At 53.8% G+C, this 18,741-nt stretch overlaps 1 protein-coding gene and 1 long non-coding RNA gene across 3 annotated transcripts; one reads left to right on the plus strand and one right to left on the minus strand.

The window, feature by feature from the left end:
* Positions 1–31: 31 nt before the first annotated feature.
* Positions 32–7,958, minus strand: VRK3 (vaccinia related kinase 3). The gene is made up of 11 exons (XM_017808785.1): positions 7,031–7,958; positions 6,809–6,861; positions 5,060–5,126; positions 4,214–4,298; positions 3,653–3,755; positions 3,205–3,297; positions 2,895–3,027; positions 2,025–2,145; positions 1,694–1,752; positions 930–1,078; positions 32–344 (listed from the first exon to the last, which is right to left on the minus strand). The coding sequence occupies exons 1-10, from the start codon at positions 7,101–7,103 to the stop codon at positions 930–932; spliced, it is 936 nt and encodes a 311-aa protein (XP_017664274.1). The 5' UTR covers positions 7,104–7,958; the 3' UTR covers positions 32–344.
* A 1,058-nt stretch (positions 7,959–9,016) lies between these two features.
* Positions 9,017–12,334, plus strand: LOC108494364. 2 transcript variants are annotated; one of them, XR_001873813.1, is made up of 4 exons: positions 9,017–9,189; positions 10,418–10,507; positions 11,232–11,360; positions 12,091–12,334. It is a non-coding gene; the product is annotated as an uncharacterized LOC108494364 (long non-coding RNA). The 2 variants fall into 2 exon arrangements; XR_001873814.1 differs by lacking the exon at positions 9,017–9,189 and adding an exon at positions 9,346–9,770.
* The last annotated feature ends 6,407 nt before the right edge of the window (positions 12,335–18,741 follow it).

Raw genomic sequence — 18,741 nt, forward strand, 5'->3', positions numbered from 1 at the left:
AATGTACCAAATAACCAGCAGCAGCCTTGGGTGCTTGTCCACAACATTTATTACAAAACTATGTTCTGCCACTCCAGTTAAAAAAAGTCCCTGATTTAATTTCCCTGCTCCCTGTGGTTCCATTGCAATTCTCCAGCTACTGCTTCCCCTGACCTGCCAGGCAGGAGTGTCTTCACATTAACTTGGTACAGCAGCACCTCAAACTTCAGCACTGGGTCACATTAAAATGGGAAGAAAGCACTTAAAAAAACCTCTCTCATTCTAAAACTGGTGAAAGTTAAATATCTGTGGCAAAGGCCTCACTGCAGAAAGCTCTGAACTCTTCCTGTGCAAGTTCTCTTGATCTGAAAGAAAAAAGAGAAGGGGAAGATTAATCAGTTCAACTCCTTCCAGGAACAGGGAATGGGGTGGTGAGGAGCTGGCTCTGCGTTCCTGCTGCTGAATGCTTGGCCTTGCCTCATGCAGCTCTGGGCTAAAACCAGGTCTGGATCTGTACCAAGCCTCACTCTTGGAGGTGCCTCATGTCTAAAGCAGCACCTGGGCTTGAGAGCCACCACTGCCTCAGGGCTGAGGCACTAAAACCAGAGCTACACTCTGCTTTCTGAAAGGGGGAAGCAGATGCTACAGCCCAGAGCTTCAGTTCTCTTAAAAATAAATTACCAGATTGCATCAGTCTGCATTTTGTTATCACCTCCACAGCCCTTTGCTTTATTAACCCTTGTTCTATTCCTTCAATTTCAAGTATTTCCAGAAAAAACTGAGGAAACACAGGCTAAGCCTGGCTCTGTGTAGCACTGGCCTGGTGTCTCAATATGTCAGGAGGAGCAGGTCTGTGTCACCTGGAGAGATGTCACAGACAGGCTGCTCTGTCCTCAGGCACAGGGAGCAGGTACCAGCTCTGTGCTGCCATCTCAGCTCCTGGCACTCACCTAGGGCACCACTGGGATATCCACAGGGTCATAGGCTGAAGATTTCATCTTTTCTAGTGGCTTCTTGAAGAGCTGCTGTAGGGCCTCATAGTCAGGCTTCTCCTCATACTCCAGAGCCATCACCTGCTCCAGGTATCTCTGCAGGGCCTCTGCAAAGCAAGGGCTGTCACACCTGGAGCAGCACAGCAACTCCAGCCACCTCTGCTTACCCTGCAGCTCCTCCACCCACCCTGGGCAGCTGCACAGAGAGGAAAACCAAACCACGGCTAACACGAAGCTCAAAGACAGGATCATAGAATTAGAGAATAAAATAGAATCACAAGAGAGTTTGGGTTGGAAGGAACTTTAAAGCTCATCCAGTCCCACCCCTGCCATGGGCAGGGACACCTTCCTCTAGACCTCCAAGCCCCATCCAACCTGGCCTTGGACACTTCCAGAGATGGGGCAGCCACAGCTTCTCTGGGCAAGAGAACGGGATGGGGAAATGACCTCTAGCCCCAAATATTGCATTTTTAAACCCACCAGAACACCTGTCCCTTCAGCAAGGTTCATGAAACAGATCATGGGAGGCAGCCCTCCTTGTTTTGCTGTGCAGAAAACAAGGGATTTGTTCCCAGCTTGCCAACCAGTCCATGCAATGCTTGGTCACCATCACCACCAGAAGCCACCCTGGACCTGCAGCCCAGCACAAGACAAGGTTCTGGCCTCAGGTACAGTCAGTCCTCCTTCCCTAAGTCCCACTGCCACTGAGAGCAAGCCCGTACCTGGAATGGCTCTGTGCCCGAAGCACAGTCGGAGAAGGCATTTCACATCCTCTCTGTACCTGCAATGGCACAGATGCTGTCACGTGAGAAGCAGGGGAGCAGCCACCTGAGCACCTGGCTTTGGCAAAGGGACAAAAAACCCAAACAGGCTGAATTCAGATGGCCATGTCCTGAATGGAGCAGAACCTGGGGTTCATCAAACACCTTGGGCCAGGCTCAGCCTTGGGATTTACCCCATCCCAACAGTGTACTGGGACTGAGAGATTTCAGTCACAAAACCTCCCTCTCTGCTTTCTGCTGATTTCCCAAAGGAGTAGATGATTTCTCCTACCTTTCCTTCTGCTCCACCACAGTTTCTACTCTGTCCAGCACATTAGACCAAGGCAAAAAGCCACAGAGCCATTTTACAAGACAGTAGCCCAGAGATTCCAAGTCACTCCGGCGAGATGGTCCTGATGGGAAGAGACGTTCACATGTCACTCATGAAGGGGCAGAAGTAAAGAAATCCAAGTGCTCCATTAGGATGTGCTCTGGCACACCAATACTTCTGTGAGCCTGCTAACTCCTACAGATGAGGAATCATCTCCCAGCCTCTGGAGGAAGATTTGCTGAGCACTGGGAGAGAGCAGTAACATCCCAACCAGGAGAGGGACCGGCTAATTTGGAGCGGGCTGCCCAGGGCAGTGGTGGAGTCCCCATGCCTGGAGGGATTCAAAAGCCACGTGGATGTGGCACCTGGGGACATGGGTGGCCTTGGCAGTGCTGGGTTTACAATTGGACTCAATGCTCTTAAAGGTCTTTTCCAACCACACTGACTTTGGGATTTAAATGCCTTTCCAGCTTTCATTGCTTCAAGGTCAGAGCAGAGCCTGCTGCAAATCTGTTTTGGGCAGGATCCAGCCTGGCTTGTAACAGATCCCTGCTAAGCCAGCACAAAGGGCCCTGTTCTCTATTCCTCACACACCTGTAGCAGCCAAGGCTCCAGATGGAGCAGGAACATCCCTGCTGCAGTCACTGAGTGACCTGGAGAGGCACAGCAGCCCAGAGAGAGGCAGGAGTGAGGAGCCCAAATTGGAAGCTGGTTCCTGGCACATATGAAGGCCTGGAAAGCAGCAGTGACAGGAATGCCAGTGGGGAGCCCCAGCTCCAGGGAGCACTGCCACAGGAACAGCTCCAGCATGTGCCAGGAACCCAGACCCACCTGCACCTTTGTGGCTGTCCAGGCTGATGAACTCCAGGGTGCCCTCGTGAGGGGTCCTGCTGCCCTCCCTCCGAGCCACGTGCTTCCCGCCGGGGCAGTACCGGAACGCGAAGCCATAGCCTGCCAGGGTCACCTGTGGGACAGCAACAGCTCCCCCTGAGCGGCTGTGGGGTCACTCTGCTCAGTGCAGCCCCCAGTCCTGCACCACAGAGCCTGCCTGAGCACTGCACACACTGCTCTGCTGCCCTGCCTTATCCCGTTTCCCAAGCCCACCTCCACTGCCAGCCCTGCTCCTGCTCCTGCTCCCTACCTGTGTGAGGTCTGCTGGGTTCAGGTAGATGTTCTCAGCAGTGATGTCCCCGTGCACGTACTCATTCTCATGGATGTACTCCAGGCAGTCTAGCTGGGAATAAACAGAGGGGAGCCTATCAGACCCATGCAGGCTCCTGCAGCACCCTGGCTATCACCGAGCTGGACTCTCCCCAGCTCCCCACAGCCATGTGGAGGAGCACTAAAAGCACCATCTCAGAGCCTTTAAGTTCAAAGGTCAGGTTTCTCTCACTCTCCTTATCCCAAATTCCTTCAAGGTGATACAACACTAAAAAGATGATACTCAAATTTACAAGGGGCTCGAGAGATGCTACTTAGAGACTCCAGCCAAGCCCTGGAGCAGCTTTAAAACATCTCTGAAAGATCTGGAAGGAAGTTACAGGTCTTTTCTGACAAAGTCTCTCAGGAAGAACTGGCTCTCCACATACCAGCCGGACTGCAATCTGAAACGCTGCCTTCTCCCTCAGCAGGTTCAAGCCATCACTCAGCACCGACTGAAGAGTTTGCCCCAAGTCAGAGAACACCAAAAACCTACAAGAGAAAAGGGTTTTGCACATGGCAGCACCTTCTTGCTTTGGAAACCCTGCAACAGACACTTGTCCAGCAATCCACTAGATCCCACTTTAACTCCAAGTTGACCTGGGCAAACACTTTCACGATTTTTGATAAGAGAAAACTTCTTACAGAGGAGACAGATGTGCTGGTCTTGTGTTGCAGATACACAGCCTGAGTCTCCTCTTTGTGTTAAGTGTAAAGGACCAGAATAAGGTGTCCCCTGGTTTGAGGGGCAGCAGAAGCAAAAGCCATGGTTTCACTTGCCACACAAGGACTGAAGGAAACGGGACAATGAGGCAAAGCATTCAATAAATTATACAGGAGCAGTGCATAAGGTCAGGAGCCCAGCAGACAACGACAAAAGGACTAACAGACAGCAAGGGGAGGAGAGGGAACACTCACAAAGATGGCCCAAGAGCTCACAGTCCCCTCACCTGTAGCTGTCTCCATGCAGTCCAAAGCCAATGCAATTGGGAATGCCCAACAAAGGCACAGAGTGACACTTCTTCCACTTCTCCACTGCAGAGGGAGAGAAAAAGACACGGGGCAGCATAAGCTGCTGAGGAGATCCAGGAGGAAGGAGCTCAGAGACCTCTGAAGGTCTGCTCTGCCCTGGGCAGCTGACAGCTGGAAGCCTCTCATCCTGATTCTGGTCCCAAAATTCCAGCCTGATGTGTGGGGGTACTGGCATGTCAATGTGCACAGCACTTCAGAGCATGAATGGAACTGCACAGCAAGAATGGGATCCCTCCCATCCCAGGGAGGATACTGGGAATACCAGAGCAGGCTAAGGGGTTGCCACAGGGCTAGGGAAAACAAGGAGAGAGGAGGAAGAGTGGGATGGAAAAGCAGATTTTTACAGTCCTCCCAGAAGTGCAGGTTTGACATGAATTCCTCCACCACCCCTACCCACATTCTCTGGGCAGCTTTGCTCTTGCTCAGGTTTTGGTGACATTGGAGTCAGTACCAGAGAGCATCTGACAGAAATGCCCATGGAAGGGGCACAGGAGAGAGGGGGAGCCAAGGTGGCTGAGGCTGCAAGGCAAGACAGCTCCCAGGGACATCAAGACAGAGTGGGTAGAGCAAGAAAGCTTCAAAATGCCAGTACTGCAGTGTCCTACAGCACACACTGCTGGGAGAGCTGGCTCTTGGCTGAACTCCTCAGCACTAACTGAGCAGGGAGTGAGTTTATCCTGTCCTGGCCTTCTGAGAGACTCATGGAACTGGTGAGAGAGGGATGCCAGTTGTCCTTAGTCCTTGCCCTCCCGAGAAGCACCAACCTGTGCCTGCTTTGGCAGCTCGCTGGAAGAAATTCTGTTCATTGTATATCCTCCCATCTTTGGCATCCTAAAGGGAACAGGAAGGAGGAGCATTATTTCAGCCACACACATCCTGCTGGAAAGGGCAACTTGGGCAAGATTGCTACGGGACCTCCACTAACTGTTTTAAAGAGCACAGTGTCCCCCCCTAAAAAAATTAGCAGAGCTCAGGTGCTTTGGTTCACTCTCCAGTGCTGCCCCTAACAACCACATAAACTCTCAGCATCAGCACAGAACAGGGGAGTGGCTGTCTCGGGTGGGGCCTTTCCAGCAGTGCCATTTACAGCTGCCTGTGGGTGAAGGACAGCCAGGCACTGCAGCCCATCTGGCAGCCTGGAGTGAGCTCTAGTCCCAAAGCTGTTACATTAAAGGGAGCCAGAGGTGACCTTCTAGTCACAGCAGGGATGAGGGCATTTCTGCAAACAGGCAAAACTCAACAGAGAGCTGTAACACTTCAGTCTAGCTGTCAGAAAATGAGACAAGTTAAAATGTCTGTATCTGTGATATTTAAGACATTGGTGCCATTGAGTGACCTCAAATGCATAGTTTACATTCAGTATGCCTGTGTTTGCCTACACACATGTAGATATTCAACACACAAACTGACTCAGGACAGCTGCTATCATGCACAGGAGGAAGCAGAAGAGTTATATTCTAGCTGGTTTGATACCAAACTGGAGGATCAGCAGGCTTCAGACAACACAGAGGCCATGTCCCAGAGGATATTTCACTCTGCACCTTGCCTGGTGAGCCCATCTGAGCCTTAAAATGCTCTCCTGTGCCTTATCACACTCCACAGTGCTTTGCAACTATAAGGGCTGGGCTGTGGCATCAGCAGACTACCAAGCAAAATGCCAAAAGACGTCAAAAAGTGCAAAACAGAGGAGTTGGGAATGCTGCCTACAGAAGTGATTACAGTTTCCCAGCTAGTGGTTCTAGTTTTGTGGCACTTAGCTGTCTTTTCTCATCAACACTGTATTTCTCCTCCATCCTCTTACATGTCTCCTCTGACAAAAGGCAGAGTGATTACTGAAGTGCCTGCAAGAGCCCTATACACCATCCATCAGCACCGGCCCTCCCACAGACCAGCAAAGCCCAAAAGCCACAGCAGACAAGGAAACAGTCTTTCTGCTCTAGTTTGTGAGCTACTGAAAATCAATCCTGAATTTCCACCACAGAACAGCTATTCCTGGAAATGACACACTCCTGGAGAACCCAAGGTATTGACAAGTGCCTGGAGAGCTGGCTCAGAACTCCAACTATAATTCCTGTTTGCTTTGAAAGTGTGCTCTGGCCTGATGGAGTATCTCCATGCTGGCTTGTCAGCACAGCACCAAGTTCCAACCTCTCCAGTCTCCCCAGACCTCAGCCATACAGGGGAAAAGTTGGTCTGACATTCCTGAATCGAGATCTTCACCTCACACCACCCAATTCAGTTCTGGAGGTTACTGAGCCTGGCAGACCAAGGCAGCAACTTTCTGTGATTAAGGCTTTTATTTTAATCCTCATATCTATTTCCTTAATATCTTTAGTGGAAGGGCCAACCTGTACTGAACTCCAAGCATAGCACCCTCAGGAGGTTACATCCATCCCTAAGCTGGAAGGGGCCTGTGTGACCACTCCCTCTGAATTCCTGGGACACTCCCAGCCAAACAGGTCAGGACACAGTACTCTATGCACTATTCCTTACCCAAACAGATCAAAACTCACAAGTTTGAGGGAGTAGCTTTGCTTTTGAGGGCAGGTTCCAGATGCTGACTGCGCTGTGGAAGGATGGAACAGATGTGGTTACAGGAGCACGGAAAAGAGGTTCTGCATCATTAAATGCAGCCTGTGCAGCTGGATTTACTCATCCTCTGCTTCTTTCGCTTGGGCTTTGCAAAGCATCCTCTGTGACAGTGCCTTCCCAGATCACTACAAAATCATTCTTACCTTGCTCCAGGAGCTCAGCACCCTGACATGCTGCGAGTGCAGTTCTGCTTAAGTCACAGAAGCATCTGGGCATGGCTACAGTAGTGGGGGGCTTTGAGGGGTATGTAAAGAACAAATCATTAGTGGAATCTCAAAGGCACCCCCAAATTCATTTGCTGAGCATTCCCTCCAGCTCACTCTGTGGTAAGAGATGCCGAAGTCCCTCTGCTCTGTATGGATGTTAGAGTTATATGTGGCCTCGTTTCTCCAAAAGGATTTGCACCCATGACTTGGCCTCGGGGCAGTTCCTCTTCTGTTCTTAGACCAAGTGCTATACACAGGTCACCCAAAACTTGTATCTATAAAAGCACCCTCCACTATTGATTTTCACTTTTATCACATCTTTTTAAAAACCTAGATGGATGCTCAGACTTTGTTATGCAACAGCTTAAGTAATGAAAAAGAAAGTAAAGCCAAATATCAGGCAAAACTTGGTCATGGAGAAAACTCTCCCTGTACAGTTTCCAAGTTAACAACAGAGAATAAGATCAAAAATTCCCCTTCAGAAGTTTACAACTAGACTGGAGAGAAAGGATCAGCAGTCACTAAATGGCTGAGTAGCAGTACACATGATATAACTGCTTTCTTTTAGCCCACAAAATAGGCTACAGAATACAGAACTGACATTTAGTGGATACTGACACCACCTACAACACAGAACTCTCATACAGTGCTGCTGGCAGTTAGGTTTTGGACCTAAAAAACCAGAAAGAGGAAGCATGGCCCCTAATGACAGGGATTTCCTCATAACAGAGCAGCCAGGCCTCGGCTCAATCCTGTTATCAGTGGCAGAATCACTGACGGTGGATGCCCAGCGAGAGAATGGCATGAAGCTGTATCAGGGCAAGGTTAGGCTGGATCTCAGGAAAAGGTTCTTCCCCCAGAGGGTGGCTGGGCACTGAACAGGCTCCCAGGGCAGTGGGCACAGCCCCAAGGCTGCCAGAGCTCAAGGAGAGTTTGGACAACGCTCTCAGGGCCAGGGTGGGATTGTTGGGGTGTCTGTGCAGGGCCAGGAGCTGGACTGGATGATCCTTGGGGGTCCCTTCCCACTCGGGATATTCCGTGAATGCCGGCCCCTGCCGGCCGGTGGATCACTGCCAGCCCGGCAGACACTCAGTGTCACCCCAATGCCACCCCCTCTACGGTTCTGGGGGTTTAGGGACGTCCCGACAGCCCCCTCCGAACCCACAGCCGGGGACAGGCCCCCCCCCACCGCCCCCGTCCCTCCCCGGGCCCCACAGCACCTTCGTACAGCAGCCCGCAGCCGCCCTGCTCCAGCAGCCGCCGCAGCCGCCAGCGCCGCCCGCCCTGGTCCGCCAGCACCGTGTCCGCGGGGAGCGGCGCGGCCGGGCCGGGCCGGGGCTTGCGGGGCGAGCGGGGCCCGGGCCGGGCCGCCCGCGGGGAGGGGGCGGCGGGGCTGGGGGCCGGCGGCGGGGTCGGCGGGGCGGGCTCGGCGCGCTCCTCCTCGGGCAGCTCGGGCAGCCTCCCGCCGCAGGCCGGGCAGAAACGGAACGCGGGCTCCACGGCGCGCCCGCACTGCGGGCAGAACCGGCCGGGCCTGCGGGACACTGACAGCGTTACCGCCCGCTCCCGCCCCGCGCCCGCCGCCACCCCACGCCCGCCGCCGCCGCGCTACGCACCTCGGGGAGCCGCCGACCGGCCCCGCCCGCGGCCGCTCCGGGGTCGGGGTCCGTGTCGGGGTCGGGGTCCGTGTCAGGGTCCGTGTCGGGGTCGGGGTCCGTGTCCCGGCCCCCGGCCCGCGCCGCCCGCGGACCCGCCGCCCCCGCCCCGACATGGCCCGGGCCCGCCCGCCGCGCCAACAACCGCGCATGCGCCGGGAGCGGCCCGGCCCGGGGGGGGCACCGGGCTGTGAGGGGATATTGGGATGTGAGGGGACACCGGGGTGTGAGGAATTATTGGGGTGTGAGGGGACACCGGGGTGTGAGGAATTATTGGGGTGTGAGGGGACACGGGGGTGTGAGGAATTATTGAGGTGTGAGGGGACACCGGGGTGTGAGGAATCACCAAGGCTCTGAGGGGACACTGGGGTGTGAGGGGACTCCAAGCTTTCATGGGACACTGGAGCTGTCAGAGGACATCGTGGCTCTGAGGGGACACGGGTACTGTGAAGGGATACCTGGGGCTTTTTGGGGACATCAGGGCTCTGAGGGGACACCAGGCTTTGAGGGGACACGGGACTCTGAAGGTCCTCTGGGAGGGCACTGGGGCTCTGAGGGGACACGGGGGGCTGTGCGGGGGCTGTGAGGGGACAGGGCTCTGAGGGTGCTCTGAGGGGACACGGGAGGCTCTGAGGGGACTCTGGGGCTGTGAAGGGACTTTGGTGCTCACAGCGGTCCCGTGGCCCATGGGCTCTCCCTGCCGGGCCGGGCAGGTCAGGCCACCCTGGGCCGGAGATGGGGAAGGAGCCTCAGGGGTCCCCTCCAGCCATGCCCCCAGCGCTGCCTTCCAGGCTCTATGTTTGCTCCCTACTTCAGAAGAGATACCAGAAAGCTGCTTAGAAACGGCCTTGGGACTGTGGGACAGGAGTGTGGGAGTTAATGTGTGGCACAGGGCTGGGTTGAGTACCTGTATTCAGTGTTTGCTTCTGCGTATCCCATCCCCTGGGTACATTCTACACCTATAAACCTCAATCAGGCACCAATGTACTTCTATAAAAGAGGACTTAAACCTTTTCCTTCAGGTGGGCTGAGGCCAGAGTTTGCCTGGGGAAGGTGCCAGGCCCCTGACCCCCCAGGGCAAGGGGCAGCAGGGGGCAGTGGGGACCCGGAGTTTCCTGTCCCACGTGTAACAAGGTTGTTTTTCAAAGCCTGTCCCAGTGAGCCATGAACACCACAGCCTGGGCTGTGAGCAGGAGGCAAAGGGGATCTGGAAGGAAGTTCGTACCATGAGGAGCTGAGTGGAGCAGCCGCTCCCACCAAAGCTCAGCGGGAAGCAGGAGTGAGCAGCAATGAAATAACCTCTGGGGTGTGACCCCCTGACTGAGCTCACCATAGAGCTTCAGGGCTTGGAAGAGGTGTCTCCAGACCAGGTGTCCTGCACAGACCTTATCCTGCTGGTTGCCCCTTCCCAACTGCTCCCAGTTGTTTTCCTAACATTCACTAAGCACACAGAAAAGTCCCAGGAAAGACACAAGTCTGCCAAATGACTCTGGGAAGCTTAGCTGGTGTTCGAGTTGGTTTCTGCAGCCTGTTTCTTGGATTTTTTTTAACCAACTGAACACTGTCAGGAGCAACAGGACAGGCTGGAGGGGTTCTCCCATTCCTTCCCACCACATGCATTGGGACACTGTGCTCCACAGTCACTCTTTTCTTTCCTCTGGCATTGCAGGTGGCAACAGGGCTATGCTGAACTGCCTCACTTCACTGCCACGCCCCTGCACAACCTCTTCAGTTCCAGTAATTCCCACATCCCATGCAGGTATAGATGCAATTCCTTTGTTAACCAAAGCATCCTCAAAATTTTGACAGAAAAGAAACGGCCCTTCATCACATTGGTTTGAATTTTTCTCTACAGGTTGGTGGGTGGTGTTTTGTCTTTCCCTAATTCTTGAACCAAGATCATTGTCCCAAAGCTCTCTGCAGTGACCAGTGGCTCAGCTGGGAATGCCTTGGTCCAGCAGATTTATTAACCCTTTTTAACTTTTCAAAGCTGTTAATTCATGATCATGGCTCTATAATTTCGTTGGTGGTTGCCTAGGGAACAGTGATCACGACTTGATTACATTCAATTTGGGCAGTGAAGAATCCATTCAGTAAACAGAAATATAGGATACTTTAAAAAGTCAAACCCCATAAAGACAAGAAAAACTGAGAAAAAGCAGTGATGGGGAAAGGCAGATAGAAAATTGTAGTAAAAGGCAATTCCTTAGGATTTATTTCAAGAGTCACCAAGCCAACACCAGAGAAGAGAAAGCCCACCCTACTTCAGTGGTGAATTGAAACTATTAATTAGCAATAAAGAAGGCGACCATAACAAATGGATGAAAAGGGAAATAATTAACAATTTTCTCTATTCCATAACTGGTAATTTGCATCAGCAGGGTGAGCTAGGTGCCTGCAGTCACTCTGTAGGGAATTGTGTCCCTGGCATTGCACCTCCCAGCTTGTCTCAGCAGGAATTTGCTCCCTCATTCCTGCCTCAGGCATTGAAAACCAGCCTGGATTTTGGCTGCAAAGGGGTCGGGTTCCTGGAGAGCCTCTGGAGAGCAGGATGGAGCAGATCCCAAGGTCAAACTTTAGTGCCTTGAATCTTCAGGCTCTCAAATCCATGGGTAAGCGTGTGAGCTTTAACCCTGTGGTGTCCCAAAGGGCTGTCAGGGGATGCAGGAATGGGGGAGGAACTGGGGAGCTCCTGGGGCTGGTCCTGGGGCCAGTCCAGGCTCTGGACCCTGGGGAAGTGCCATGGGATGGGAGTAAGACCAGGGTGGGGAGATCTGGGCCTGACCAAAGGCTGAGTCAGAGCCAGCAACAGAGATTTGTCTTTGTCCTCCTCAGCCAGGAGTGGCCTGGGAGCATCCTGGACTTCCCACAGCCCCGGCAAACCAACCGTCTGTGTGTTCCCTTGTTCCCTCTGGATCCATTTCCATGCTGGATCCCCACGGCAGAGACAGCCTCCCACAGCGTGGTCATGCACTGTTTGGGAAGTGCTTCCTGTTGGTCTGAGCCAGCTCCAGCCCTGTGCTGTTCCTTGAGGCTCTGCTCTAGGGAATGAAATGTTTCCCCCTCAGTGACCCCTTGCAGGTCTCTTCTCTGCCAGGCTGTGACATGCACCCAGCCCGTCCCCCACTGTTAATACACCTTACTGTCCTGAAGAGCTTTAGGAGAGAGATTTTGTTCAAGTTTTGCAAAAATTGCTGTTTATATTTGATCTGATCCACCATTATTTACATATTCCATGTTGTTCTAGCAAGAATTCCCTCCTCCAAGCCTTGCTGGATGTTGCCTCAGCACTGCATGTTCTTTTGTACATGTTCTAATGCCATATTTTCTTCCATCTTCCAGCATATCTGACAGGTACCAAAGCCAGGTTTAAGAGTCCAGTGTTTCCTGGATCTTTTGGAGCCCTTCCTAGAAATCAGCCTGGCCTTTGCCACCTCTCCCCCGGTTTGGGAAGGTCAGGGACCTGCTGCCTGTGTCCTGCTGCAGGGTCTGCCCTGAGCACGTGTAGTTTTTCAGCAGAATTCCCACTTCTGATGTGTTTGCAAAATACACTGCTGTTAATTCTTATGTGGTAAGCGAATTACACTCAAAATATATTTTCATCTCAGTTAATGCTGTTTTTAGCTTGTGAGGAATTTGCATCTTTTGCTGTTTTCCTGGTTTGAAATAGATAATGCTAGTTTTTGCAGAATTTTTATTTTATTCCATTTTAGTTTTACTACTTATTTGTGTTTTGACTACCTTGCTTTCCTGTTAAACCATCCTCCTGCTGATTCACCACGGTATTTATTGCATTAGGATCTGTTTTGTAGGAGCCACACATCCACACAGGCTAGGCAGTGTCTCCCTGTTTTTTGCAAGTATTTTCCTCTGTATTTCATTGAGTCACAGAATACCAAACTGATTTGGGTTGGAGGGGACCTCAAAGTTCATCTTGTTCCACCCCCTGCAGGGGCAGGGACACCTTCCACTAGCCCAGAATGCTGCAAGCCCCATCCAACCTGGCCCTGGACACTTCCAGGGATGGGGCAGCCACAGCTTCTCTGGGCAACCTGTGCCAGGGCCTCACCACCCTCACAGAGAAAGATATACCTCTGGATGATTCCCCACACCACTGCCTACTCACCTCACCCACCACCCTTCACTGAACCCTCCTATGATGGTCTCAGATCAAGGGCTGATACCCCAGGTCTGTTGTCCTTTAGCCAGAGCTCATCTTTCCTGGAGATGCTCCCTCTATCTCCAAAGTTTCTCCAGTTTATTTCTAAGCCGAAATCCAATCCCCATAGGCAGCAACCTGCCTGTCCTCACTGAGCAGCAGCACTGCCTGCCCTGCTCCAGCTTCCTCTGCATCAGTGGGTTAGGGGAATTTTTAACTCTCTCTTGGTCTTGGAAGAGGGAAACATAAATCTCTTCAGGAACAGATCCACCTCCCTGTAGCCTTTTTGTGCTGAGGGTGGTCTCAGAGAACCACAGAATATCCCGAGTTGGACTCACTGAGTCCATCTCCTGGTCTGTGCTGCTGTGCCCTGCAGGAAAGTGCAGGTGGCTGGGGTGGCAACAAAGATCTTGATCTCCTCCTGCAGGAGTTCCCTTGGTGCCATGTCTCCTTTATCTCACTCCTGGCTTCCCAGCACACTGTCAGCAGCCCCTTGGATTTAGGTGCTGGCAGAGATCTTTGAGCTTGACAGAGGGCCCAAAGCTGCCTGTTCTTCAACCTCTTAATGAAACAAAGCTGTTCCTTTCCACTTACCCACCTCTTGGATCCTGAAGTGAAGTGATGCCACTTGGGCAGCCATGCTACAGTCCTGGAGAGGCCTCAGGAGCCTTTCAGCTCCAAATTGCCAGTTTCAATCCAGCAGCTGCAAGAGGTCCTGGCTGTTGGCACGCCCCTGAGAAGTGGCCCTAGGGACACCAGATGCCTCTGGAGGAACAAGTGAGCTGCCCTTGGGAAGTGCAGGCAGAGCCTGCCTGTGTGTCCCTGGCCATGCTGCTTCCTCAGCTCCATCCACCACCACTCCAACCACAGTGGGATGCTCTGGCACAGCAACAGTGGTAGCAGAAGTTTCCAGCCACATCTCCTCCATCCTGGTGGTGCACCAGGGCCTGTCAGGGGCACTGAGCTCTGTGACCCCCAACAAGGGCACAGGGGCAGAGCAGGGACATCCTGAAGAGCTTCCTCATGTGTCATCCTTTCCAATCCATGGAAATGTTCCTTTGTCTGAGCACTGCAAGAGGAGTCTGTTTTCCTGCACATCTTCCCAGCACTTTCAGAGCAAAGTGACACACCAGGAGACTCTGCCACAACCTGGCAGCCTAGGCTGGGGGACTGCAGGCTGGCATGCCTTGAGGGACAAGGGAAGAGGGAATCTGCCCCTGGGGGAAGGGAGCCCAAGAGATCTGGTCCTTGGCCAGTCTGGGGTAGCGGAAGGTGCTGGATCTGTTCCCCTACTTTCATCAGAACCGCCATCCTGGCATTTCCCTCCTGGGTCACGCTGCTTAAGGGTAGAAAATGCCAGTCCCAGGATTGCACCACCCAGCACTGCAGCAATGTTAAAGTGGGAAGAAACTAGGAGAAGATGGGAAATGCTCTCAGCAGAAGTCTGTGTGTTTGTCCCTGACCTGCAGCTCATGGGACATGATGTCCATGGAAACTCTCTCTGCATGTCCCCAAGCCAGCAGCTGCCCTGGAGGAAGGTGCCGCTGGGCATCAGGGGCTGTGTGCCCAGCTCACACTCCCTCCTCCCTCACAGGGAGCAGCAGGAGGCTGGGATGGAGGGCAAGGAGCAACCCAGAGGTGGTGGCACAAGGCTAGTAGCAAACCCCAGCCAAAGTGCTTGCCCAGCTACTGCCCAGGGTGGCAGGGCCATGGGGAGGGCAGAGAAACTGAAGGAGGAATTGTTTAGCAAAGTTCCTCTTCTCAACACCTGTATTCAGCAGCTGGCTGAGAGATGAGGAGCCAGTGCACCTTGTGCTGGGTCCATGCTGGCACGGCTGCCCTGGGGACTCACCAGCACATCCCCCCACAGCACCTCTGCCAACCTGGCCGGCATCTTGGGTGTCTTGTGGATGGGGAAGGGGAGGCATTGCCTCGATGGACAGATAAGATCATTTCCTGAGCCAGCCAGCACCTTTTAAACAAGTTAAACCCCGAAGCCAGGTATGGGATGGGCAGGACTGGGGTTTCTGGACCCAGACAGTCTGAAACAGCAGGATGGATGTCCCCACTGGGGCTGCCCCTTGGGAATAACCCCATGGGAGATGGGGGTGAAAAGGGCCACCAAGGGAAAGTGGTAGAGAACAGACTGAGCTCTGATCTCAGAGACAGAGATGCCAGCAGCACGGATGGGGATGGCAGGCTTGGCACAGGGGCTTGTTCCTCCTTCCAGGGGCTGATGGGAGAGCTCAGAGAGGGACAGCCCCCAGGCAAGCGTTCCCTTGCTGTTTGATCCCTGCTGCCTGATTCCTCACTGCCTGATCTCTCACTGCCTGATCCCTCGATGCCTGATCCCCACTGCCTGATCTCTCCCTGCCTGATCCTTCTCTGCCCCACTGCCCTTTTCAGTGTCCCGTGGATTTCTCCTGCATCCCTGCTCAGTCTTCTGCACACTCCCAGTCTTGGGTGTGAGCTGAGTCACTGTGATGCCACTGCACCTCATTGCAACATCTCCCGTCATCTGTTCTAGGAGCCATGAGGAGCCTGTAAATAGTTTCTTTGGCAAGATTTTTGTTTTGATCTAATGGCTCAGCTTCCTTCAAAGACAGGCATGGAGAGGCACTGCGTGAGGCAACAGGGAAGGTCATGGGGAGAGCTGTAATTGGGGAGGATCAAACTCAGGCTCCAGCAGGAGTGTGGGCAGGTGGCTCAGCCCAGGCTGCCACGAGGCTCTGGCGTGTCACCACAGGCACTGACTGTCCCAGATCCTCCCCAGCCCCACGGTCACCTGTGAGTACTTGGCTGGCTGCTGGCAGCATCTGAGACAGGGCCAGGGGCCTGGGATGGCACAGACCAAGGGCGAGACCTCCACCCTGCCATTCCCGTGGCGATCACAGCAGGATCCTGTGCAGCATCATGACATGGGACAGGGGAAGACAAACCAGGAAAGGATGAGCCCTCAGCCAGGCCATGCTTGGAGGGAAGGCACGTGCCATCCCCACGCCCAGCCGACCTGCATCATCCACGTCACCAAGCGCACGGGCGGCTCTGCTGAGGGACAACAACTTGCTAAGCTGGGCCGGCTCCTGCCTCCGAGCCCCGTAATGAGCTTTGCTGGGAGCTGCTAAGGAGATGAGTGTGAGCAGGGAAGCTTTGCTGTGGTCTGGTGGCTGCTTGGTCACCCCGGGCAGACAGGCTCCAGCTCCACTGGTGTGTGTGGAATGAGCTGGGGGAGTGCAGGGACACGGCTCCTGTCTGTGGCTCTGCAGATGGGCACCGAATCCAGGCATCTCCCACTGCAGCCCTGTGGGCGATGGCCAGGCAGTAAGAACTTCTACTGCAGTCCTCTGTCCAGGGCCAGACCCACAGCGGGGACTTGCTCCAGGTGCCCCGGAAAGCAAAAGCTCAGTTTTGGCCATTGCCAGGAGCAAAGTCACCAAGGCAGGGAGCAAGGTGTCCCCTCCCAGCTCCGGCGGTGCAGTCACGGAGCATCACTCTGTTCACAAGTGCCTATTTTTAACAGCAATGCTGCTCATTCCTGCTCCCTTACCGAGACAGCTTCACCCATGCCCTGGTTTCTCAGCTCATTTCCTCCTCTCCCAGGGCCAGCCAGGGCCCAGCAAGTGGGTACAAATGCCCAAGATGAAAAGGTCAGATGGGAATGCTGTCTGCAAAGCAGTCATGCTCTAAGCCATCACTGCAGCATTCAGCTGAGCAGAGACCTCCCCAAATTATAGAATCACCAAATTATAAAATCATTTAGGTTAAAAAATCTCTCTAAAATCAAGTCCAACCATTCCCCCAGCACTGCCAAGGCCACCCCTGAATCATGTCCCTAAGTGCCTCATCTACATGACTTTTGAACACTACCAGGAACTTCACACTTCCCTGGACAGCCAGTTCCAAAGCCTGAATTCTTTCTCTTTATTATATGGGAAAAGGCAGTGGCTGGGGGCTCCCCTCCCCTGTCTGCTGTTGCCTGGGGCGGCTGAGGGTCACCAGAGCACCCCAAATGCTCCCCAGCACTTCTCAGCCCCAAGCAGCGGCCCGAGGGGCACCTCGTGCCCCGTGTTCACACCGCAGAGCTGCCTCGGGCCGTGGCTGTCATTGTCCCCGTCCCCCCTCCCCACCCTCTTCTTCCTCCTCCCTCTCCCGCACTGTGCAAACTTTCCTCCCTTCGGTGTTCCCAGCACCAGCAGCTCCTTCTCCTGCCAACTTGGCACCGGCAGCGGGAGCAGACGGGGCTGGGCAGGGCTGGCACAGCGGGCAGGGCAGGCGACCACAGGCCACCGCGACCCCGCTCCGCTGCCGGCACTTTCATCCTTATCTGCAGCGTTCCGCCCGGCCCCTGGAGTGGCCCGGGAGCGCCGCGTTCCCACGCACGGGAGCTGCTCCCCAAAACCAGGGCACCAGGGCAGGGCCGGGTGTGGAGTGCTGCCGTCCGGGAACGGGATGGGCAGAGACCGGCACCGGGAACCGCTCACATGCACAGCCCCAGACAGAGTGTGAGCCCATCACGGACACACACAGCCCCCTGCATACACACGGGCCCCTTGTACACCCACAGCCGCTTACACACACCCGGGGGTCCGAGTGGGCACATGTGAACATGTATGTCACATCTGTGGACATGAGCAATGCCCGGTGCATGTGCACACAACCGTGCGCTCACACAGTGACATGGGTGCACACACCTGTGCACACATGCAATGCCCTGCACACACGGGTGTGCAATGCCCTGCACACACATGTATGGCATACATGCAACGCCCAGAATGTGTGTACACAAACACACACACAGAATTTACACCCGGGATGATGTATACACACACTCCTCAGTGCATATACACTGACAAACACGCGTGTGCACTCACAGACACACACACAGTGATACATACATGTAATGCACACAAAGGGTGACACACATACACGTGCACACACACATAGCATGATACACACATAGAGGTGACACACGTGCACACACACAGGATGGCACATGCAGACACACAGAGTCACACACAGAGTGAAACTCACACATGCAAACACACTCGCACACATCCCCCCAAACTCTCATCTACTGACAGACACTCAAACATACACACACACACACAGAGCATGATGCGCACACACAGACCCATACGTGGAGACACAGGGGGTCACACACACAGTGAATGAAGCACATACATGCACACAGACACACACAGAGCATGATGCACACACATACATGTGTGCACACATTCACACACACAGCATTATGCACACACACAGAGACGTGCACACACACACACACAGCATGATGCACACACATACATGCGTGCACACACACATGTTCACACATGGACATACACACGTGCACACACAGAGTATGATGCACACACACACGCACGCGTGCACACGCACTCACACTCACACACACACTCACACACACACAGTCACACATACACACACACACAGAAACACTCACACTGACACACACACACACAGTCACACACACACACACACAGTGACACTCACACCGTCACACACACACACACACTCACACCGTCACACTCTCACACACACACTCAAACTCTCTCACACACTCACACAGTCACACTCACACCATCACACACACACACTCACACACACTCTCACACTCTCACACACACACACACACACTCACACACACTCTCTCACACACACACACACACACTCACACACACACTCTCACACACACACACACACACACACACACACTCTCTCACACACACACACACACACTCACACACACACTCTCTCACACACACACACACACACACACACACACTCTCTCACACACACACACACACACTCACACA

The sequence above is a fragment of the Lepidothrix coronata genome, unplaced genomic scaffold, assembly GCF_001604755.1.
Source record: "Lepidothrix coronata isolate B3197 unplaced genomic scaffold, Lepidothrix_coronata-1.0 Scaffold24, whole genome shotgun sequence".
Classification (NCBI taxonomy): Eukaryota; Metazoa; Chordata; class Aves; order Passeriformes; family Pipridae; genus Lepidothrix; species Lepidothrix coronata.